General features: G+C 38.1%; 1 protein-coding gene across 7 annotated transcripts in view; it reads left to right on the top strand.

The window, feature by feature from the left end:
• Positions 1-26,025, top strand: part of PPP2R2C (protein phosphatase 2 regulatory subunit Bgamma) — a 207,442-nt gene that overhangs the window by 73,374 nt on the left and 108,043 nt on the right. For 2 of the 7 annotated variants that reach the window (XM_056360930.1, XM_056360919.1), the window contains exon 2: positions 8,963-9,054. The exons of the other annotated variants lie outside the window; for them this stretch is intronic. In XM_056360930.1, the coding sequence (XP_056216905.1) occupies positions 8,988-9,054 (67 nt within the window). In that variant the 5' untranslated portion in view covers positions 8,963-8,987. The remainder of the gene's footprint in view (positions 1-8,962; positions 9,055-26,025) is intronic. 7 annotated transcript variants of the gene reach the window in all.

Here is a 26,025-nt window from a genome sequence, read left to right as displayed (position 1 = left end):
TAGAGAAATCTTGGGCTTCAGCTTGTAAGTGATAGTTCTCATGAGTTTATGTACAGTCATTGTTTTTTATGTGGCCCACTAAGAAACCTTCTCCTGGAGCACAGGAGGATTGTCCTGTTAGCGTGTTCATTTTATTTTTCAAGAACTTCTTTTACTGATGGAAATACGAACAGTTTATTGACAGTGCAATGGTAGCATGTAGGGCAGAAACAGTGAGGCAAAGCACCTGAGCACCTGTTCATTCTAATAGCTCCTAAATAGCTCTTAAAAGCAATAACCCTACAGTTGCTTGAAGCTTTTATCTGAATGAGAATCCTCAGAGTTCCTCTTTTCAGCTGTGAGGCTACCCAGATTTTATCCATGGGTGGTCCATTTCTGTCCCCTTCTGATTCTATGTTTCTGTAAAATAACTGATTGTTCTGGGGCCAGTTTGTTCCTGCAGTTCTGTGGGTGAGTCTTGGTGAAGACATGCTCTGGCCTTCTCCTCTGTATGCTCTTCTTTCTCTGTGTAAAAAGAGAGGAGAAGAAAATTATTTTGAAAGTTTTATTAGCTTATGTTTCAGAGAGGAGATACTTTCTGCATTGCAGACAAACTAAATGCAGAAGTTAATATTAAACCAGAAATTATTTGGAAGTCCAGGAAATATGTGGATAAGCATGTGGATTCTGTTTGTGCTCCATTTGCTGCTCCTTTTCCTGCTTGCAGTGTGTCACAGTGGTGTGCCTGCCTCTCAATCCGCCCCTGAATTGCTGCTGCTACCAGTCCTTTGTGTGACAACATCAGAAACACAAGAATCACACTGGAAACAACAATCACTACTTATAAAGATTAACTCTTTCATGAAATTACAGAAAAGCAGGGTGAATAATGAGCTCTGTGCTACTATGATTGATCTATTAGCAGCAGCCAAACCTACTAGTGTCTTCAGCCAATTTAAAGCTATCTAGGTGCACCTGTACCCTATATAATCTTCCCAAATTTATTTCTTCTGTCACTGTTTCTGGTTGAGTTGAGTTTTATCATACCACTGTTTTTGGAAAGTCTCAGTTTACCATCATAAATACTCATGCCTATATCATATATTTACCACAATGAATGTGATAAGACATGAGCTATAGTTTCTTTGTGTTTAATATGTTTTAACTCACAGATACCTGGTGTTTTCTGAAATCTGAATTTCAGATCCAGTAACACACCACGCTTGAAGAAGACGAAGAAGGATACGCTGATCAGTTCTTATAGCTCAAAATTTGGGCTGAATCTAAAGCACATCTCTTCTTCTAGATGTCTGACATGGTCAAGACAGAAAATTATACAAGAGAGTATGGATATTTTGGGACTAGATATTTCACAAGAAAAATTTACATTTTCCCCTGGTTCACGCAACCTTTTACCCAGGCAACATATACTTTCTAAAACCTAATGGTCTGCCTGGAAGCCCCCTTTTCATGTGCTTCTGGTATGTGTCTTCAAGCTGCTAAAGTTCCTTTGATCTCATTTTGGCCACTTTCCAGACCATCTTTTAATTCCTTTTGTGAAATTTCCATACCAGCTTTAATTCCTGCCAGAAGGCAACTGTTCCATCTTTTTTCAAGCAGGGCCCCAAAGCTTTAAATTCTCAAGATGTCTCTCTCTGGAATTAATACTCCTGGCTCAGACTATGGAGGAGTCAGGAATATGTAGATCCAAGCAGTGCTGGGGAGAGAAATAAGGAGATGGAAATACAGTCATTCCTTCCTTGACTACAGTTATTTTCTTTCCATTTGTGGATTGACTTGATTGTAGTGGTACTTGGTTTTTTTTATCTGCGGTACTTGCTCCTCTTCAAGTTCCAGAAATCTTTATTAAAAAAACAAAAACAAACAAAAAGTAACAAAACACAAAAGGAAATGCAGCCAAACCCATAACTCATTTGGTGCTCTTTGCCAAGTTCTTTCTGTTCTCTGTACTTGTATCCATTGAATCCTGTGAGTGCAAGACTTGGGGTTGCCACTCAGTACCATTCTTTTGCTGTCATTAAAGGACGCAGATGTGACTCAAAATCGTCTTGGACTTGGAGTGATTGATTAATTTGTAGATGATCCTCAGATGCAAGGGGAGGGGTGTCTTGAAATTTCAAGATTCCCTACTTCTACACCATTCTACTAAAAACGAATTTCTGACTTTGGAAGGAGGCCTGGCAGGTTTCCTGGGTAAGGTCCTAGTTAAGTAGGTTAGTATTCAACAGACATGTCTGAAGAATGGGGTCAGGATATTACCATATCAGAAGGGAAAAGCTAGTGGTGTTTCCTTTGTTTACCACTCTACCATAGAACTGGAAGTGACCAGAAAGAATGGAAGTGGTATGAAGATTTTATTTTTTTTTAGTTCAGTTTAGTTTTTTCTACTCTGGTAGGTTTTAAAAAATCTGAAATACACTATTTATTTTTGTTAGGACACTAAGATCCACATTTCCATCAAACAGCAACAATTTCTTCTTCAAAATCCTGACAGGTTATTACAGCCTTTATGTAATTATGCCTTAGTAGCCAATGAAGTCTATCAGGAACCTGCCAGTGGCTCCAGTGGGATTGGATCGGGGTGCATGGCTTTGCATTGCTGTACTCTATATATGTTGTAAGTCCATAAATATATATTTCTGTATATACAAATCACATACTTTGTTTATGCTTTGAGAGTCTCAGTTTTAATCTCTGTGTGTTTTTTTATAATTACTTTATACGGTAGCCTTTAGTACTGAAGACAAAAGTAACTTCATTCTATACATTGTGGAGATAGTGGAAGAAGGTTTTTTGAAGGGTTTGTTTGACTCTGTGCAAGAATAGATAAAGTAATTGCTTACCAGAAAGCTTTCTGGGATTCTTAGTGTGCTGAGTCTTCAGAGATGCAATACCATTACGAGTTTTGCTCTTTAGGACAAAAATAGGTAAATGGGAAAATCTGGCCTAACTTCACTGTATTCAGAAATCTTAGATTCTACAAGTTTAGGTTTTTCTACGTACTGTCAGGAAACTTAAGTACGTTCTGCAGTTTCACAAGAAAAAAGGCCTGCAACCTGAAATTATATGGATTTGTTAAAGCTGTTAGCTATTTTTTTTTTACTGCATTCCTGTTCACCAGCAAACCATATGGTTAGCCTATCAAAAATTTATTCTTTAACCAAAAGAACAGATTTTCTGTAGTTACTGTAACCATTTAAAATTATAATTTTGTTCCTTTGCATAATTGGTTAGGAAATCTACTTGGATATTCTCGTGCATAATATACTTCCTTGAATTTAGGGGACTATTAAAATTATCTTGTTGAATATTGTGACCTTAATACTGTGTTTGCAAGTTTCCTTAGGAGCTTAATGGACTCAAATTTATAATAAACTGGGTACATACAAACCCATTTCTTTGACCTTTATTTGCCTACTCCTATATGATTTACCCTTGGTGCATATTGTTTTCTTTTACATAGTGTTATGTCTTTGCTTGAAGCAAAGCCACTGTCCATTTTTTTTTTTAAGGTAATTGTTGCTTCAGGCTACTTTTCAGCTTTCTGAAGTGCAAAGTAATTGTAGGTCAGGTTTTAATTGTAGGTCTTTTTATTCTTTTTAAGAATATGCTGCCTGGACACATTATCAGTTTGTTATTTAAAGGGCTGATAAATGTGTCTAAGTTGTATTAATTTATGTTGCAATAGAATTCAAATTAATGCTAATCAGAAGATCTTTCAATGGATGAGTAGCATGAAAGGTATAATTAAATGTCTCTGAAAAAAATTTCAGGATAATTCATGAATGTCAGTAGGATAGTTTCAGCCCTTAAATAAATTCCTTTGTTACAGATATTTTTCAGGGTTATTTCTACCAGAACTTTAAAAAATGTACATGTTTTAACAAAACAGTAATTCTTCCCTTTTGATCTGCCCATTTGGGTACTTCTGGATTTGTGGTTATTTGTTAAGATTGTATTGTCCTGCTAAATTATGCTTTTGTAGCTTCCAAAAAAGTGTATATTGTGGTAGTATCATAATGATACAATGATTTTTCTGAGCTATGTGCAGAACATTTAGGTAAATACTTAATCTTAAACTGATGAGGAGTCTTCCTGTAGTTGGTGATTAGTTAAGAGCATTCCAGAGTTGTTCCGTTTAGGCATTACTTCAAAGATTAACTCACTATCAAGGAATAGACTGTGGCTGAAGAATTAGCACAGTTGCATTGCTGGGAAGAAAAATTGTGTCCCGAATGCAGAATTAGTCAATTAACCAGTCTTAAAAATTGTGATTAACTTTATTTTAACTTGTGTCGGTTGCTTGTGAGAGTATATCAACCTCATGCGCTCAAATCCAGTAGTAGCTGTAGCAAAGAATAGAGTCATCTTCTCTAGCTGTGGGTCTCTGAAGCAGACTTGGTGAAATGTTGTGTCTTTGTGCTTTGTCTGGGTTGTTAGTGACAAAGAATGGGGCACAGTGATCCAGCCCTTTGGAGCAGGCATTTGTTTGCTTAACTATGTATTGGACTCTCAAAGCTTGTTAGTTCATCCCTCTGAAAATACCACGGCAAAGCAAGGAGTGGAAGCTTAGCAAAGGGATTTTGTTCTACAGAACACCAGTGTTTCATGTCATGAACTGACATTTTGTAGAAGTATGGAAATGGTGCATGTGGGACAGGGCCTCTGCACATCTGTAATCCAGGTCCCACTGGGAGCGCGATCTTGCCAAAACTGTGAATCAAGTCAGCTGTGGATTTGTGTAGCTGTCTTGAAAACCTCCAAGGATGGCGATTGCACAACCTCTTTGGATAACCTTTCCAGTTCTGTGCCGCCCTTCTAGAGAAAAAGCCTTTCTAAGTAGCCAGTCGGAACCTCCCAAGCTGCTACTCAGTTGCTTTTGACCTTACAACAACATGTGCCACTGCGAAGTGGTTTGCTCCATTGTCTCTGTGATCCCTGTGAAGTAGTTATAAATGGCTGTTAAATTGCCCTTAGCCTTCTCTTCACCGGGTTAAACACCCCCAGTTCCCTCAGTGTCTGCAAATGTCCTATGCACCTGACCAGCTTTGTAGGTGCTTAGGACTTTGCTGGATTTTATCCAATTTCTCCACTTCAGCTGGGGGAGATGAGAAGCTGGACATGGTGTTTGAAGTGTGGCCTCACCAGTGATGAGCAGAGTGATTTCCCTCTTTCTGCTGCCCACATTCTTTGTAGTGTTAGCCCAGAATGTGGTTCGCTGATGTGAGCCCGCTGTTGGCCAATGCTCTGCCTAGAATCCAGGATGACCCTAGGTCATTTCCAGCTGGTCGCTAGCTGCTTTTCAGCCAGATATGTGGAGCTCTTGTGCCCCAAGTGCAGAATTCTGCACTTCTTGTTGAACCTCCTGAAGTTTCTCAGGCTCCATCTAGATGCTCACAGATGGCATTTTTCGGTTGTTTTACAGCCATTTCTTGTCTTCCCTTAGTAACTGAGAGGTGAAGCACAGAATTAGTCTTGTTTGTTATATCAGTATGGACATTTTTAGACTAGCAATTCTTGCAGCTCACATTGCACAGTGAATATACACTAAACTTGCATGGCACCAAAGTGAATTTTCTGTATCTTTTTTTCAGGAATCAATGTAAGTTTTTGGCTACCTCCAGCTGTCAAGATTGTTTGAAATATACCAAAGAACTTCAGACATTTCTGCTTCATGAAAGACTTGCTGATTCTTTTCTTAGTGAGAAAGATGGCGTTTTTACCTAATACCTCAAATAGCAACAGTGGGAATTGCATTTAGTGTGCAGTGGACTTGAAAGAAATCAATATTCTTTCTCTCTTGCATAAAAAAGTCATAGATTCTTACAAAGCCATTGCATATAGTATATTGAAACTGTCGTTTTTTTCTGTGGAGACTATCCATTGAGGTTCAGGTACTAGCAACATCATGTCTGGATGCTGAAATGTAAGTATGGGCTCCCTAGCAGGAATGACTAACATGATTCAACTGTAGGTACAAATTGTCAGGCTTGGTTTTCTTCACCAGCTATATGTTGGTTTGAGGGACCCAGGTGTTCACATGTGCAGGAAACAGGAATCGTTATGTTCAAGCACCACCTGCATGTTTTCACTGGATGAAACATGGAGGTGAGAAATCCACTACTGCAGCTATAGATGCATGGATTCATTCATCTAAAGGTCCACACAATGGACTTCTCACATTTTCTTTTTCCAATTGTGGAAACTGAAAGGTAGGTTTTCTTCATTTCTTAAAGGGAAAATGAACTGTAGAAAACCCAGTGATTTCCAGAGGACTCGCAGGAAAATTTCTGGTGGGTCTGGGATCAAGTTCAGGAGTTATATTGTAGTCTTTATGTATATGACAGATTCTACCCAATATTCAAACAAGGAAGAATAGGGGATATTCTAGCCTGGATACAGCGGCAGGATGTGAGTTCATTCTAAAGCTAGCATATGCTTTCTATCATGGAAAAGCTTTTGTTTGATTTGGGCGAATCTCTGGAACACGTCTCCTGTGGCAAAATAATTTATTTTTTTTTTATTCCATTAAATACTGTCCCAGACAGTGAAAGTGATCCTACCTTTTAGAAATAACTTGTAAGATTAAATTGCCTCTTAAACTGTCTGCAGTACATAGGTCAACATAGACTGTAGGGGAGCTTTAAGAACAATAGTTCTTAAAAGTGGGGAGAAAATCTGGAGAATGTGGGCAAAGGAAAGGCTCTTTGAAGCATTTAATGCATAAGGTGCTCATTTTTTAATGCTTAAAGCTTGCTTTTGAAACAAATGTAGGTTACTCTCAAAGTGTGAAATGTTTGGCATTTGATGCTTTTGTAGATTACTGAAGTAAACAAACAAAAATCCATACTGTGACTTGCTTGCAGTTGAAGCTCCCCCTGCCCCTAGTTGTAGCTTTTACCAGTTTGCATTTGAGGGAGGGTAAATGCATTAACAGTTGTGGTTTTGGTTAACACCTGTTTCCACTAATGCCAGTCCTTCCAAGGATTATTAGAAGCTATCCCCAAACATTTCAAAGTGTAAAAAATTCTTTGTCTGTAGAGAAAACTGTCAGTGATATCTGTGCATTCTTACTGTAATATCTAGATTATATATGTGTCATGGTCTTTTTGGGGCAGCTTTTTGGGGACTCTGAGAGGGGTTTAGGCAGTATGTAAAACTTAAGGTCATCAGGGTTCTGTGAGGATTTTGGTTCTTTCTGGTACTCTTAGTATTTGTCACATAAAGAAAAGGAGCAGATTTACTAAAATTCATGTTGATGCTTAGAATAATTACTTAGATGTTCTGTTCACTTTCTGTAGTGCTCAGGACAGAATTAATCATTGTCTTATTTCTTGGAGCCAACCTGCTGTATCTTATTTTATGTTTAAATACTAGGTTTGTTAAATATGGTTTTATATGTGATGAAACAGTATTTCTTTTGGAGATACCTTATGCAAATATTCTGGCCAAAGTCTGTTTATAATCATAGCCCATAGACAACCATAATCAGAGTCCAAAGTACTAGATAATTCAGAGACAAAATGTTTTGTTGCTTTGGAGTGGTTAAGATGTTGGAAATTGGGAATTTTGTGAAGACAAAAGCAGTATATAGTGGCAAATAAAAACATAAAAATAAAAACTAAGAAAATGCCCTGTCTGGCACCTTTGTTCAGGAAGTGGGTGATGCATAAGTCTGTTTTGGCCAAATAACTGAACAATTCTATTTACCCCTGTATATACTCTTTAGCATACACCCAGCTGAAAGATTGAGCTTAAGTAATTCGTACAATAGAAGCTGGGTGTGTTTTGTTTTTTTCCCTAATAGAGTTCCTCTGCCATATTTTTATAATCATAATTTTCTTGGCTTGCTTTCCATGCTTTTCAGCAGTTCTGAATTATTTATAAATCTCTCATATATAGGCTTTGTCTTGCCTCTCAATTCGCTTGCAGGATTAACATTGCTGTTGACCAAAGTTAGGTAAATGCAATGAAGGCTGTTATGCTTCCAATTAGTTACTGGAAATTGTTCCTGCCTGTGAACATCAGTATTCAGTGTAAACTCCCACCAGAATAAAATGGTTGGTCATTAGTTTCCAATCCTCTCTGTTTAAACTTGACATTTCCTCCAAAAGAAACCATCGTGGTACACCTGGAAGGTACACATCACTTCTAGAAACACACCCACTTGTTTTAGTAAGGCTTCAGAGAATTGTTTTTGAAATTGTAAGACATTGCATTCATCACCACAGTCAAAAGAATGATTTATTCTCAGGTTTTTTTGGTCTGTCTCTGTAATGGACTGCACTTTGGTATATACAAATTATTTGTATGTGTCACACTAAAAACTGGGGGCTGAAAAACCATCATCCTAGCTGGAAACCATGAGGATAGTGGAATTTTCCTTCTTTCCTTTAAAAGTTGCCTTTTTTAGGATTGATTCTTGTGGTAACCCTATTTAGACTAATGTGGAAGTAAAATAAAATGCCTTAGTGGAATGAGCAGGACAGGAGAAGCAAAGGAACTGCTTCTTTGTTAGGTAATTCACATGGTAATGGTTTCTGTTAAGGAAATGTATAAAGAGCAGACTAAGAAACTTGCCATTTTGAAAGGGAGGTAGAAGGGAGAGAGTTACCCAGTGGCAAGTACTTGTCCACATCAAAGCTGAGAGATTACTTTAAACATGATTTCTGTGTTTAGTTTATTCTGTGGCCACATCCCAGCTCGCTATATAGCGAACTGGCAGAGCATCATCAACTCATAAACCAAAGAATCCAGCTTGGGGGCTGGGCAGACAAATGAAACTCCACAGAAGGTGTCAAAGTAACCCAGATGCTTCAGTAGAGAATGGAGGTTCTTCACTACACCCCAAAATGTACTCACTCAAAACAGGCATTGTCAAATTAATTTCTTTTTCCTTCACTTGTAATGTGGAAGGTGCTGACTGACAGCCCTGGAAATTAAGTCCTCTATTTCTCCACAGGACAGGTATAGCAAGGGCAGCAGCAATGCAAGCTTCCCCACATTGTCCTGCCAATGTTCCTCAACCCAGTTCTGAAGAAGTCACTTCTGGAGGTGAGTGGGTAGAAGAGTCTCTGTCCATACAGTTATTGCTGCCAGGCAGTGGTTCTTGCGGGACAGGCTGTTGGATGGAGACTGACCCCTTGTCTTGAATGAACCACCAGTCTTTAACAGATAATCAGTTTGTGTATCGTAAAGCAGCGTGGGCTGGATTCCTTGAGGTTGCATTATTCTGCTTGACTGCTGTCACATTTTGATATTTCTTTGTGGCTGGATGGCACCTTTATTTTTTTCTTTTTTGCACTGTTTTGTTTTCACAGACTTTGTCGATGCTTTATGTACATGTCTACACAATAGCATGCAAATAAGTGAATGCAGTCTGGTTGTCAATGTGATACAGAAAAGCAGGTACTGGTGGCAGCCGTGTGTGCAAGAGGAACTTTAGAGCACTGGACCAGGACGCATGCTTTGAAACGCACCAAAAATTGATAAGAAAGTGAATGTTGGTTTTCAGTATCTAAATGAACTATTAGGTTTCCATTGTAAAAGCGATATCTTAACATTTTCTCTTTTCATAATTACTGTGTAATTTAGATATTAACACCAATTAAGCTGGTAAACTAATGTACTTTTTAGATTATTTTACAATTAATGAAATCTGCCTATCTAAAGTTAGACATGCAACGTTCTACGCTATATGAAAGTAATGGTATGTATTGCAGTTATAACAGATAGTTGTCATCAAAACCAGAATATATGTGGTAAATTTTGTGAGAGGAATTAATATGAATGATGTGAGTTTTCAGAACAAAAATAACGAGTGCTCACAAGTTTGGATGTGTATTCTCATATACCTTCCTGGATTCATTTAACTACTTCATACTTCAAATGCAGTGAGGAGTATTCTTTTTTCAGCCAAATTTACACCTCTTAAATCTAGAAATAGAGTTAAGAAAATGGAAACAAAGGTGTAGCAAGGGTGTTAGGTCATGGTGAATTATTTTTGTAGCTTCAGATGCTGTGTGAAGGTATTAAAATGACTTGATGGTCATTTGTAGTTGCGTCCCATAGGTCTGCTTAACTTTTCTTCTATGGCCGTTTGTAAATGGGTATGATAACAAGAGAATGTAGTACAGTGCAGTAATTGTATAATTTTAGCATTATTCCTGATTGTTTCCACAGAATCTAGAATAAGCTTCCTAACCAGAAGAGGCTTCCTGAAGGGATTTCTTGCCTTTTTTACTTTTGAGGGTATCTAAATATATCTAAATAATATTCATTCCATATACAAGTAAAACAGTTCCTAACTTCTTTTTTTGTCAGGGTAGCAGGGGGTACAGGATTTGGTTCATAATTAAAATGAGTGATAGTGTCCTATTAGGAAGCAATTTCTGACTGTTCCATAAATTCATAATAAGTGAAGAACAACTTGAGGATCCTTGTCATGGCAATACATGGCATATTAGTATAATATTAGGCATATTTGATAAGTCACCTTATTTAATGGCTGTATGGGGCCAATAAATCACATGGATTTGATTTTTCAGCTCTTTGGAATGCAGTGCAGAATGCTAACTTCTTACTATCACTGACAGAGCTGTCAAGCAGTCCATAGTTGGCCTTCCCAGACACCTGTGTGAACAGAGTCCAGAATTTCAGCTCAAACCTGTGCCACGTAAACCTTTGAAGATAATTATATACCTTTACCACGATTAAACACTTATTATAATAGACTTTATTTAAAATTCAAGTACAAAAATAGTTGTCATTATTAGGATGAACACAGAGACCACTTCCTTCACACTGTATTTTATTCATACCACATTCATCTTTCTGTCTCTGCATATGCTTTCTGTGAATTCTAATTAATACAGTCTGATTTTTCTGCATATTTATGTTGAATAATTGTTATCTAAAGGAGCATACTTGTAAAACAACATGTTACCCAGAGCATCCCAGAGCAGGATAATCTTTATAACCTTGATGCTGGAGTTCTGACTTGTGTAAGTAATTCTGTTAATTCCACTATAACTGGTCACATGAGAAAAGGCTTCAGCATTAGGTTCATAGTCTCAGATCCCCATCTTAAAAGCTTCAGCTTTATCACCTTTCTTTACGTCCAGTTACAGCCTAGTGATTCTGTAGCCTTGCTGCTGGTTATGTCCAAGGACTGGGAGTAGAGGAAAGTTTAAACCAGTCCTTGGAGAGGTTATATAAATATCTTTCCTGAATTATAGTGAGTTGGTTTAAGGTTTCAGGCTCAATTCACAAACTCATTTTTCTCACCGACCATTAGATAACAGCAGAGTTGAAGGGACATATCCAGAATTTTGGATCAAGTGTCTGAGGCAGAAGTTGCAAACAAGGAATAAGCAACTCTTTAGGTTCACATTGAATAATGTGTGGACCCTGCATGGTCACAGTTGGGAAATCCCCACTCTAAAATGTTGTTTCTTTTTTTGTTTTTCTATCTGTGTAGATCATCTACATCTGTATTTATACATAGGTGATCCAGAAGGGACTTTGCTTATTCCCAGTCTTCTGCAGGTATCTCTTAAAAAGCATTTCCCTAGCAGGTTTGGAGCTAGGGTAAAGTACGTCAGGCCACGTGTGATGATCTGGAAGGAACTGTGTGATGTTACGTTGTTCAAAAAGTTAATTGATGCATTTAGATATGTTTTACTTGTTGGCACTGGACTTCTAAAAATAAATGACTTGAGATGCCACAGAAGGAAATGCCTTCTAATGAAAAATTTGTATCACTGGCATCCGTGAGTAAAAGAGACTGAAGTACCAAAGCCATTGGAAATAAAACCTCCTTGCTCAGATACCAGGCTGTGCAATTGATTTTCATAGACTTACCCAGCTAGTTACCACAGGCTCCTAACATGTTACCATTTAGTATTATCGTGATTGTAGGAAGGAATGTCACCTGTATCTCCAGACTTCATGAAGGACTAAGTTTTTACCCTCCATTCATCTCTAGGTAGGCAGTTTTTAGTCAAGCCAAGTTCATTAGTGACCAGGATGTCATTATCGATCAACAGCTACATAACAGTGTATACAAAAAATGTTTATTTCTGTATTTAGTTCATAGTAGTCTGCAGTGTTACTGTGGCATCTTTAGAGGTTCAGGTTTTGGCACACATGGAACTCACAGCAAGATTATTGCCAATGCTGTGAACTCTTACAGGGCAGGAAACGCATTTTTCTGTTTGCACACAGAAACCCAACCCTGCCCGAGACTTTGGATACTCCTGTAATGCAGATAATAAGGAAATATGTATTTGTAGAAATCTCTGTGCAAGGAATGAACAAGCAAATAGTCCACTAAATCCCACAATAACAATTCCACCCATTTAATTATTTTCTTTTGAGTGCCTAGGAAATTGAGGCCCATTGAAATTGTTTTTTGAAAGTGTCACCTTTAATCTTGTAGCAGAGTATTTGAACTCAGATGCTGAAAACAGTTTAACAGACCAAATACTGCAAAGGATGAGATATGCAGACAAAAAATGAAAAGGTGATCCAGAATGTCAGTATTCTTTCAGGGGCCTTATGAGAGTGCCATCTGATTATCGTAATCACAAATACAACACAGGTACCTGTCATCCTCTAAATTCCTTAAAAACCTAACTCACAAGTGAGTTGAGTTTTCATGAAAGTCAAACTGTCAGATCAGCCATGAAACCCCACGTAAAGCATTTGTGGTTTTTTTCATTCTAATATTCCTAGGAAGACTAGTGAGACCTAATGGCTCAGGAGTGTCGAGGTTGATGTCATCTAAATTTTCAGTAGAGTTTTTTTTTTTCTCCTTTAGTATGCACCATATTAAAAGTTAACAGAATAAGCACTGAGACCCTAGAACTGTGAAATTTTCTGGAGCAAAGGGAAGGTTTGTTTGCTCTTAAATACCGTTTGCGGTGTTGTAGGCTCATCTAGTCTACATTTAGAGTTGATAGATAATTTCCTGGTGCAACAGCCATTAAAGTGCAGGAGAGCTGTGGATTTTTGTAGACTTTTTTTTTTTTTTTTGCTTGATCAAATAATTCAGGCCCTTCTAGGGAGATAAAGCATATTAGGAAATGTGTTCTTTTTTTTAAATGTTAAGAATTTGCTTCAGGAGAAAGAAAACAAACTGTTTTTTTAAAGGAGAGATGCAGCTTAATAAGCACTTTAATAAAAATGAAGATAATGATTAAAATTTATCTGTAATGAAAAAGTGATTAAATTCAAAGGAAATTGAACTGAACTTCCAGGCAAAAAACCAATATTGAGATGTTAGCTGGAATCTTAGGGCAAAGATGGATGGGATTTAGATGGTTTGCTGTAACATTGTGTACCAGATCCTATCTGTGGATATGTGTGTGGAGTGCCGAATGGCAGTGACGTTTATATTGCTCTGTGGTTTGTCAAAATAATAACAAAAAATGTTATTTTGCTAATTAAGTAGAAGAGAATGATACAATGTATTCTGGAAGTTTGTGATCAGGTTGGGAGAAGAGCATACTGTTTGTTCTCTAGGATGGGAGCAATAGGGATCAATTCACAAAGAAAACATTTCTTCTGCATAACAGTTGTTTTTATGGAAAACTCCAAGATATTTTTATTAGTAGCATTTAAACCAACACTGTAATTTTGTGAGGAAGGAGTCTCAGTGCTAGCTCACTTAATTTTGTAGAGTGCTGGAGTGAAGGCTGCCTATTTGTGTCAGGTGGAGCACAATGGGACAGTATTCCTCAACCTCTAGAACTACAAAAAAGCAGTGGAAAGAGTCATGTAAGTGGAAGGGAAAGTTCAATTGTAAAGAGGTTTTTTGGTTGTGTTTTTGGTGGGGGCATTGGGTTGGTTTTGTTTGTTTGTTTTAAATTGGGGCTTGGCTGCCTGGTTCTGAATGGTTGGGGATAATTTGAAGGTCTGTTGGGTTATAATTGATACAAGGTCATCTCCTGCCTCAGTCCTGTGCAGTGGCTGCTGGCTTTTGCTGCCCCTGAGGCAGAGGACACTGGAAGACATTTGAGGGCTTGTAGGGAGGCTGTTGCTAGATTAATGGACTCATGCCAATGCTGCTGCTTGCTTTCTTTTTCTTTTAATTTTTTCCCTTCCTTTCTTCCCCACCCCCCGTCCCCATAAAATGTCCTCTCAGCTAAATGCTCATGTGGAAGAAAAGTGATGTTATGGCCTGTGTGCATTACCGGTCCTAGTTATACAGCTGACTGCAGTGACTGTACCAAGTGCACTGTGGGCTTGCTTCCTCTACCCTTGAACCTCATAGTAAATGTATAGCGACTTCTTTTTCGGAGTAATCTCAGTTGCTGTGTGTGGTGCAAGTGTGGTTTGTAGAGGAGTCTGACACAAGTTCAGAGCAGATCTCATGCTGGCTTTGAGCTGATTACTACTGAGAAACACAAGGCAAAAGAAGCTGGAAGACAAATTATTTGCAAGTAATAAAATTTTTCAATCCATGGTGCTGCTGGTTTCACACTGGTAGGTAAAGTTCATTTAAAAAAATAGTATTTTAATATTACTGATATTTATACTATTTTTCTTGTGCCATTAGCTTGGATAACCAAGCTAATAGGGTCTGTGTGCTGAAACTCTGCTTTATAGATGATGAGGCTGTGTTGTAGAGATCTGATCCATGTGTTGACCCCTACTATTGACAACTTTTCACAGGAACAGGACAGGAATGAATAAAACATTACTGGTTTATTGTTAGATACAGAAGAAGTCTTCTCTGTTTACAAGACCAATTTTGTAGTATCTGTGCAAAAGGAACAGCTGTACTGCTGTTTCAGGAAGATAGCTGTACAACTGCATAGAAATGGGGGTGAAGGAGTGGTTGGTATCAACAAAACGTAAGCCACTGTAAAACCAACCCAAAACCCTTCCCATCCTGTGAAGATTTATAAACAGTGCCAGTGAGCAGATCTGTTTCTCACCTGGCTGGGGCTTACAGTTTAGGTTAGAATTTTTTATTGTTGAACAGGAGATCTTGTTTTGCATTGTCTTCACAGAAGGTGTGACCAGTTATACTGTGCTTCCTCTGGAAGCAAAGTATTTTTTCTTCCATTCCATGACCCAAATTAAACCTAAAATCTAAACTGAACATTTGGTGATAAACAAAACCCACTGTTGCTCACTTCAAGATCCAGTGCTGTGCTAGAAGGTAGAGCACTGTATTATAAACCCAAACATTTCACTGATACCAGTATTACTAGTTTCAGCTAAGTGAAGATTTCCATGCTCCATGTCTAAGAATGAGTATTGTCTAAATACTAGATGTCACTTAAAAATATGTGATTAATAGTGGGAAGGGGAAGGAAGATGAGACTGTAATAGTTAAACTGTAGGGTGTACTCATTTAGGATCACCTTACTCCTTGGCCAGTACCATAGAGGCAGAAAATTCTGATTGTGCCAGGAGCATGCACAGCCATCCTTTCTGTAGAAGTGGCAAAGGAAAAGGGGGAAAAAGGAGAGAAAAAAAAGCTTTATGAGTATTCTTGAGAAAGCATCACATACAGACAATTATGATGGTATGTACTGCATCTGCTCTGACCCAGAACAGAGCGGCTGTTGCCCTTCTATGCAAGCTGATGCCTTCAAGGGTGCATTTTACAGAAAAACAAAATTGTGTGGGTGGGAATGGGTGCACGTAACAGGACAGGCTAAGCCAATGAAGCTCTAACTTTGCAATATCTATATACATGTAAAAGATATATACCTATCTTTTTGCAATATGCATTTGTTTTTTGCTTTCCTCAAATCAGAGTCAGGTCTTGCATTTAATTTTAAATGCTTTCTCTTTGATCTGTCTCTTTCAGATCTGATTGAGGGAAACTGCATGTTTTATTGAAACATAGGCTGCTCTGCCATGCATCTCCTATTTGGAATGGCTTACAATGTTTATGCGTTTCTGTAGTAATAAGTTAAATAGACCTGTAGCAGCAGTTTTGAAGATATGAGCTCAGTGTGCACACATCTCTTGTGTATATTTGACACACACCCACTCCCACCCCACGTGCACCTTCCCTACACCCCCCTTCTTGCTAAGCCTTTTGTAGACGTATCTTTTCAGTATAGTTAACCTGCAGTGCTTGGTAATGTTGACCATGCTTCTGTGACTGTAACCATAATATTCTGACTATAAAAGATAAGTTCTTTTATCTGTTCAGTTTTCTCCTCTTCCTGTTTGCATGGAGACTTTTTGCCTCCTCTGATGAAGTGCTTCTGTACTGAGGGCTCCACAGCAGGTAAAGTTGGCATACTGAACTCTTAAATCTTACTTATGACAGTTTCTCCTCTTTGAAGTTTTTGGGAACTGGGAAGGACTTGGCAGTACCCATGTGTGCACATGATTGATTATCCCCCACCCCACTGAATGGCAAATGGTCCTTTAGGGACTTTTGCCAGCAAATGCTAGTCAGAATAGCCTCTAGGAGTGACGGCAGCCCTTCCTCTTTGCTGAGCTCAGCAGAACCAGACTGCCAGTGAAGCTGATCTATCATTTTCAAAGTTATTTCATATTTTTCTCTCAGTAATCACAGTAGCTGCAGAGGAGAGTGTTTAGCTCCCCATGAGAGCTGTCAAACATAACAAAATACGAAATTAAATGATTATTACAAAATAAATGCCTGGAAGAGTGAGCTTCCGGTCTTAATGCTTCTCTGAAGCAGCAGAGGAGGTACCTTTTTAAAATATAAGCTTTAACATAAAAAAATCTGTTTAAACCAAATATTCCTTCTGAAACATAAACTCAATTAAGAGTTTTGCAGGTTGGAATAATTTTCATGATGCCACTAAGAGTTGCTCTGTAGCACTACTGTCACTGCCATAATGGTTCTGTATATAACCCAGATTTAACCAATGAATATCTAATAGTTAATGGTTTCTTTTTGTGTAAAATAGTGGAATTTCATTTTGTGGATGAGAATTCCTCTGTTATGTCTGATTGTGTTTGAATTTATATTTCTCGTTCTTTTTTATTTTATTCCAAGTCCTCCCCTGAGTGCTTGTCTGTGCCTGACCTCTAATACTGTGGATTAGAAAAAGAAAAACAGAGCTCCAGATGGCTCACTTCATAGAATGAGGGCACCTGTATTGGAAAGGCATTTAAGTATGAAACCAATCATGTGAGTTAAAAATCCCAAAAAGAAAATAATCAATCTTAATCAGCAGTCTTTAAAAATTATGTATGCAGTTTCAGACATCCGTGAGTAAGTAGTATGATGTCAGATTTCAAAGACTTTTAAAGATTCCCAAATTTCTCGCAGGCCATCAGAGAGCTATTCGAGCTATCTAAGTGTGATTAAATGCCTTAGAAGCCTGTGTTATATTGGTAGGTATCCCATTCTTTCTGATCTCTAATTGCTATAGTAGCATGCTGGTTTTCTGCAGCTGTGCAGAAGCGGGGTTTGGTGCCTGGTCATTGGTGAGTGGTTATAGAATATAGCAGAGGTCAGTCCCACATGTGGCCCTCCTGAACTAAAGCAGATTTCTTTCAGTAATCTTTTGATGGATACCTTCCAAACTGCAGTAATCTGAATTCTGGGACTTTCTCTGTGTGTTACTGGGCTCGGAAGAAATGCTTGCTAGAAAGAGATTATTTGACAAAAGTGCCAGTAAAAATGCTATTCTTACTCCCATTTTGCATAGTTGTGGTAATAACTGCAAGGTATGAGAATTGATGAGTGGCTAAAAAAGGTATTTCGTGTGAAAGAAGGTTTGTACCAAGAAGATATTAATCATGACAACACAATAGGAAAAACCCTAGCTCCAGAATAAGATATTCCATTGACTTTGATGCAGAGATTTGATTATGTTGTTCAACTCTCTGCCATGAGTCATGATCAGATGCATCTCTTCCTTGTTATTTGTACTGTGGTAGCACTTAAGAGTCGCCAGGCACAGCTATTGTATTCATAAACACAGGAATGAGATGGTTTCTGCTCAGAGAAATATGAGTGTTAAGTGTGAGATGAGACGGTGTGAGGATATATTAAAACAGGGGGAACATGGTGTCACAGCGACTGTGCTGGTCAGCACAAGCAGCTGTAATACGAACCTGGCTGTCAAGTGTCTTTATTTGATGTTAATCCATTTGTTGCATTTCCCTGAGGAATACGATTTGTTTTAGCTGAGCTCAGAGTTGAAGTTATATCAAGCAGTTCTTGCAGTTTCTGACAGCATTCTTCCTGTTGAAAATATTCTCATCTTGCCCATAATCTGTCTTCTGCAAATATCGATGCAATAATAATAATAATAATCATTAACACTATAATAACTGACAGAGAAACTGTACTAATACTCATGAAGATGTGTGACAGTCTCCTTGGACACCCTGGGGCTCCAGTGATAACTCCAAAAAACTTAAGCCAAAGAATGTTGCTGGTTACCAGTGAACTACAAAAAAATGTTTCCTTTGATCTGTGACATGCTGGTTCTTCCTTCACCCATGCAGCAAAATATACAGAAACGCACCTGAGGGTTCCTCAAAGATCTGCATCATAAATATGCAGCAAGGGGGAATCTGTGGCACTCATCTTGTCTGGACAAACTTGGAGGACTTCAAGTAGATGAAAGTCTTAAGCAATTTACTCATAGTGTAAGTAGATCAGACATGAATGGGTTTTGTGTTTATTTAAGATATGTACTGTAAAAATTTGTAACTGTATTGTATAGTTTGAATGTAGGGCAATAAATCTGTAAACCTTAAGTGCTCTATCTGTCCATTAACTGCCCTTAGATGAGGTAAAGGATGGGTGATGCAAGGGTCAGGAGAGAGAAAAGTGCTTTGTAAAGCGGCTTTGCAGCAAAGATGTTAGGATACTTGTCAACCACCAACTCCAAACAGATTGAGTCTCTTTCTGGTCCTCCCAGCCCCCGCCCCTGTGATCCTGTGCCATAACTGATTCATAATCTATCTTCAGAGATTTTTTTTATGACACTCTCAGTTACTCCTAGCTGAACAGAATTTGAATTGTGTTCAGTTGGTCTCAGCAACACATGTCAGGTATTGCTAAATAATGAGCAGTCACACATGAGAAGGGCAAGAATAGTCACTCTTCCTGTAATCTTAGCCAAATTAATCTTTTACTCTCTGCATGTTTTTCAAAATAGTTTTGTATCTTTAATATTAGTGAAATACTAGCGTATAGGTAGTGTATGAGTATTGCTGTGGAATTGAATACATTTATATTGGAAATGTGTCTTGCTCTGCTTTGCTTTTAATTCATTTTCCACCTATTATTAAATGATAAAGTAAAAAATAAGAGAATTACAGGCAGTGCTATAAATCAATATGTGTCCTGAACTGTAGAACAAGTAATTTTTATAAGGGGGCAAGCCCTTGTATTTGTAATAAATCAAGTTCATTATCTTTTTGAGCTTCCTGATTGAGGTAATTAGTTATGCTGATACAAAGCCATCAGTGAAGACAATGCTTTGTTTTATTGAATCTTAAATTGTTTTGTAAGGGCCATTGGTTATAATCAGCTGCACATTGTAATGTAAATTTGTTTTGTTGGTGAGGAAGTAGTTTTCTCTAACCCAAATTAATACACTAAGCAACTCTCCTGCATTTAGAACAAACTGCCTTTAAGACTGTAACATAGGGAGGTATTTAAAATGCCAGATAGGACATAGCAGGTGGAGTTGGGTAAGGAGTCAATATTAACTGATGCTTGGTGCTGAGGAGAGAGTCATAAAGTTAGCAAGGGCTGCTCCGGACTGTGCAGATGACTGCCTCGGGAAGGCTTGCTGTGTGGTTTTCCCCACTTCTGCAGGTGCTGTGCTAATACCTGCCCGTTCCCACAAAGAGCTCCAGAGAGGTCTGGTTAATGTCAGCTGCAAAACCTTTGGAAACTTGGGAACTGCGTATGCTTTTAGACCTGTAACATACTGCTATTATCTGAGGGGCTTTGGTTTGGAATGTGACTTCTCCCCAGCTAGGCATAAAACGTAGGTCATCGTCAAGCTAAAATTTCTGCTCTTAGGTATGGAAAAGCACGTGTGAAATCAGACTTCTTCCTCCTTTGCTTTAGCTGTAGGTAAGATTAGTCTATTCTGGGGTAGGGTCAAGCACAGCTTATTTTTCAGTATGAAAACATTGTGTGCGTCTGGAATGTGATAGTTTCTCCTCTCTTTTCAGACATCAGTTCTGACCAGTAAGTACTTGGCATTATTTCCACAGAAGTCACCCTTAGTCTGGAATAAATCCATACATTGACAAAAGGCAATGCTTGCTTGCAGAAAAGAAGTTCTGAGGTCTCCGGAGTTGCTTTTTGGCTCTCAGTTGGGTATGTCTATGATCATAAGTAAAACTAAGTAGGATGAACCAAGTAATTTCTGTGTAATTCTAGCTCTCCCCCGCTGATATTTTTGGTTTTATCACTGGTTTATCTGCTGTCCCAGACTGGGCACTCCCAAGAAACATGATGCTTGTGAGCAATATAATTAATTGCTAATTAATCTTCCCTCCCTAAATGAGATGACAGTTCTTGTTCCACAATAAGTGGCTTGTTACTTCTTTAAAGGCTTCCAGTAAGGAAGAAGTTAGAAGTAGTTGAAAATAAATTAAATGGAGTAGGACCTAGCGCTGGTTTCAACCGATTTCTTTTACCATACTTTCCTCTGTTCCATGGACTGTAACCCCAAAATGTTTCCCCCCATCTTTCAGTAGCTGGTTTGCAGTTACCGTGGACGCTACGAATAAAATGAAAATGGATTAAACTGCTCTTCTGTTCAGTGCCCTTTCCATGAAAAGCATCACCCAAAATAAAAATAAAAAAAGAAGCCGATGTTACAATAAAAGAAGTGTATATTATCTTTCCAAATTGCATACACAGAGCTAGCTGTTATACTGGCTGCTTGGTCAGGTATTCTGAGAATGGTTTTAAGTTCTGTTCCATACCAGGAGGTACAGTGTCTTTCTCCATCCTGTACAGGGAGTGTTGGCACCTGACATGAGCAGGCATTAGCCTGAAAGCTGGAAGGGCACAAATATGTTCCTTTTGATGCTGAAGCTGTGATTTTTATTAAGACCTGAAAAGGGAATTTAAATTTGGTTCTTGATTTTTTTTCTCTATATATCTTAATGGCAAAACTTTCACTGATTGAGAACTAATCACAACGTGTTACAGCATCTTGTGAAAATGTAACATTAGAAAAGACCTAATGATCTACTTTGACTAAAACTCATTATATTTAAAGAAAGCAAGATTTTTTTCTGCTTTGGTTTCTATGTAAAGTTCCAATTCAAGGGTAATTATGGATCTCCATATTCTTTTATTTCATATTAGATAACATCCTTTATTTAGGGTTAAAATAAGGGAAATCTTCCCATCAGTTCCTTTGGTCACCTGCTGTGCAAACTAATAATGTTAATCTAAAACAGGAGTGTCAGTCACATTTGAATTCCAGCATAATAGGAAGGAGACAATTAAGAGAGGGAAATTAGCTGCGCTAGTGCTATTTTGTGCTACTCAATTTTAATATCTACAGTCAATCAAATACATCAAGAATGGAAGGTGTGTTTTTAGAGACGTACAGGTTTGTTTACAGGTATATTCTGTGAATTATATTTGTGAAATAATGATGAGACATAACTATTGGTGCTTTTTTTTTTTTTAGCTTATGCTGCTATGAGAAATAAGTAGTAACATACAGGGTGAGGATTTGAGAGATTCAGCATAGAAAGAAGGGTAGTTGTGACTAAGTGCAGGTTAACACATGAGCTCTGGCATTTTTTCCTGTTAGTGATGAAACACTGAGCAATTTCACAAGGAAGTTTAAATATGCATTAGAGAAAGACTTTGCATATGCTAGGACAAAGAAAAGACATATTTTTCAGAGATCCTCTATTTCTAAGCATTTTAGCTTTGTCCATAGAAAGAAAACAGGCAGGCTACAAGAATTCCTTTAAAAGGATGAATATTGTCATTTGAAAAGAAAATAGGTACTTGTGACTGTTCACCAGCTGGGTATTAATGCAGCCAATTACTGTGTCCTGCCTTTCAAACATTATTATGTTAGAGCAAGGAAAGAGCCAATATTGTATTTTAAATGACCTTTCTAATGCTATATATACACTTATAGATTTGTGTTATTTGTCTCTTTGATTCGCCAAATGTTTCTTATTTGTGGCTCAAGGCATTTATTTATTGCAAGGCTTCAAGCTGTGGTAAGCAAGGTCATAGATTAAGAATTGATTTCCACAGTTGCTCTAGCATACAAACTAAATTTCTCTTGGTTATAAAAAGTACAGCTGGGCATAAATTCAGCTTTTCAACATTGTCTTGAAAATTAATGTTAAAGCAAATGAGAAAATACTCCTAAGTATGTATTGCATGTTTAATTTAGGCCTTCAGATAAAACCTGAGGAAAGCAAATTGTTTTTACGCTGCAAGCATCTAAGTAGAACCATGCTAGTAATTTTTTGTTGTTGTTGGGGTGGGTTTTTTTGGTTTGGTTTTGTTTTGTTATTACTTTGTCTCTTTTTTTTTTTAAATCAGATATTCTGTACAGTTTTTTGCAAATTGTATTTTGGTCAATGTGTTGATTAGTTCTTTGGTTTAGCTATATGCTCCTGGAGTCATTGCTAATTACAATAAGAATGTGGGTTTCAAAATGGAATATAATTTCTCTCCTTTGGAAATAGAGAGTCCTACAAGAAATGAAGCTATCAAAATAGCAGGATTTCTCTATCTCTAATATAAAACACAACGTCTTGTTAAACTGAAAGATTATAGACTGTAAACTGAAAATTCACTAAAATCAAGAAGGTGTGTTTTGGGGTGTTCTTTGTGGCTTGTGGGGTTTTGTTTTTTAAGATGTTCTTAGTATTGATAATGATAGTAGAGCTACAGTGTGTGTATCAATCAATTAGTATAAATGTCAGAGATGTATAACTCTTTGATGAATCTTTCTTGCAATAGAGAGATTCCTAGAAACTATCATAAGTTTTAAGTGACAGAAATTGGCTTCTTAGACACATCTTTAAGGAAAATATTTCTGACGCAATACCCTGCTCAGTCCTCTGTTTTTGAACTAGTATGCCTAGAACAGAAACCATAATATGTGGTGTATGTTTCCAGATCATAATCACCATCATCATGTGACTTTACAAACATTAGCTTGACCTCTGCTGTTCCTGCATGCATCAGAGCTACTGTTTCTACCATCAGGAGAGGAACCAAATTGCAAAATTATTTTTCTAAGGTAACAGCTTGCTTGATGGGATTTCTTAGTTTGCAGTGCACAGTTCACACTGTATCTTATAGCGCTGGCCCACAAGGCAGAGACCAGTGTGTCAAATGTTTTGTGGTACACTGTTAAATAGAGGTTGAGTTGCCAACCCTGTTGCACACTAGTGCATGAAATAACGTCCTTCACAGTGGTCACAATGTGTAAGTGCAGAAAAGGAACTGGAAAGCAGTAGTGCTCTGTGATGAGAGTGATAAAATGGTTTAGCAGGTAAAACAGGTATGGAGTTATTTGAAAACATGTACTTTAAGCAGAAAAAATATATGCAGAAATGAAGTACCTCAGACTTAGAAATCACTCCTCTTTCCAATTCAGATGGATATTTTGGAGGAATGAAGTTGTTAAATTTATCTGTTGGTACAGATTCTTATCTCCTCCCTGAACTATATTTTGCAGGGTTAGAATACATGGATCTCCTTTCATGGCTGTTCCCAGCAAGTCATTTTGTTAGCACTTGATCTTCAAAATCTTGAGTTGGAGCATATTTTGAAGTGTTGAAAACTGGGGATTTTGTCAGTGTTTAAAATGCCGATAATGAACTTCCTTTTGACTTTCTTGAGATTACCATATGGAGATATTTCAAAAAAATGCATCTTTGTGATAAAATGAGGTGAATCTATTCAACTCGGAGTTTCTCTGAATAATAGAACAATCTCACTGGAAGCCTTGTTAGGAAGGAATTATAATTATCAAGTCTGGTAGTCAGGAAAGCATCTTGTTAGGGTATTACTACACAACTAACTCAAGCATGGTTCTGCCTGACAGAATACAAGATTCTGCCCATTTCCAAAATGTAGATTTCTTTTTTGAAAAGCACTTAAATATGTATGAAGAATCTTGGACTGATTCATTAACTTTGAATAAATTCCAATGACAAATGTGGGAAATGAAGAGAAAGCAAAAATAACTAGTTGAGCAGGACTCCTTGTGTGAGGTTGTCTGCTTGCAGGGGTGTAGGACTACTACAGATATATCACTGGTAATTCGTTGTAGATACACCTGATGGTAAACTTTGAACAAGAGAACCTATTCAGAAATAGATCTGACACCAGCCTCCTCTGTATTCATGTAGGAGTACAGATCTTCAGATTTTTTTCCTAGCTGCCTCATCCCCAGCCCACCCCCCTGCCGAGAGACAGGGCAACAAGATGGAAGAATTAACAATCAGTTTTATTCTGCTTCTGTGATGAGGTTGGTGTAAGAACATAATAGTGCTACAAATCTGGTGGTATTCTACTTTTGGATCCTCCTTGACATCAGATGTTTTCCTAAAAGCTGCAGGCAGTGTCTGCAGTCACCAAATTCTCACACCTGGTCTGTTCTCCACATGGAACCATTCCACAATCACACACAGTGCAGAACATTACAAAATTATGTTTCCAGCAAACAGAACAGAAAAGGCTGGTGAACAGGGAGAGGGAAGCGGTCTCGCCATTTGTGCCCTCTGCCATGTGGTTCAAAGAGAGAAAATAATGGAGGGAGGTGGAGATGAATGATCCCTTGTGTAAGCCACCTGAAAAGACCCTCTGAGATTTATGGACAGGAGTTGGCAGTCTACATCTACGGAAGGTCTGTTTAGCTGCATCCTAGAAGTTTGGGCTTATGTGGAAATGCTGTGAATAATGCTGTTTGAAAAAGTGCACCCACAACATATATTTGGGACTGCTGGGCTGTTTGAGTTAGAAGTGGCTACTGCAGTGACTTTGCCTTCTGTTTGCATTTTAATTCTGGCATCTGTGTTATCTCAGCACTTGATGTGAAATCTGGCAAACTCTATGATCTTTCTGACTAGAAGAATTAAACTTGTAAAGTTCCCTGAAGGTTTGAAGTGTGTAAATATAAATATTCTTATCATACTTTCATTTTTGTGACACAATTTGTGCTTTTTCAAATGTTGTTGTCATAACGTACGTATTCTCCAGTGGTAGTAATCTGTTACTTTAATGGGGATTAATTCTGCAAAATCCAATATCTGCAGCCAGAGGGCTAACCAGATCATTTAGAAAGATCAAGGGACGGCAGCTATTTACATTTGATTGGGCTTTCTCAGACTCAAGGAGGTCAAGAAGATCAGAGATCACCACTGCATCTGTGGCTGGGGATTCTTCCAGTTTGTGGGATTGCATGGCAAGTACATGGATAGCATAAGCAGCTTCTGTGTACTCCACTGTACAGCACCTGGGGTCAGGCACTGGTCTGAAGAAGGCAACTAATAACAGGAATTAATCTATCGCTCTCCTGTCTGCACATCTCCTTGGGAATATGACTCCTTGGCATGTGTTAAAACAGGTAGTGAGGCTTCTTCAACCACTCTGAGGGGAAAAAAAATAAATAATGCGAGTAGTACTTAGTTATGCATTCCTGACTTCAGCTTCTTGCCACGCGCTGCCTTACTCTGACATGGATGGTTCTGTGAAATACACTTTGACAGAAGTTGTGAACAACTGGTCTTGCTGAGACTCTTCCCAAGCATCTGTCCACGTGTTGTTCTCTCAACACCAGAACTGACAAAGACTTCAGATTACAAAACTTAAATGTGTTCATTCCTGGTTTTTTTCCCTCATAATAGCATTTTCATCAAGGACCAGAGGCCAGCACTAAATGATAGTTTGGTCTCACATGGCTTTACTCTCAGGTGTGATGGTGGAAAATGGGACCTACTGCATGGTATTCCCAGGGGAGAGAACTTGGATGAGCAAGAAGCAAGGACTGCCAAAATGTGCAACTGTGTCAAAGGAGTCCTGGTACTGTAGGTTTCAAA

The sequence above is a fragment of the Falco biarmicus genome, chromosome 1 (assembly GCF_023638135.1).
Source record: "Falco biarmicus isolate bFalBia1 chromosome 1, bFalBia1.pri, whole genome shotgun sequence".
NCBI classification, from domain to species: domain Eukaryota; kingdom Metazoa; phylum Chordata; class Aves; order Falconiformes; family Falconidae; genus Falco; species Falco biarmicus.
This window is presented reverse-complemented; position numbering and strand designations above follow the sequence as displayed.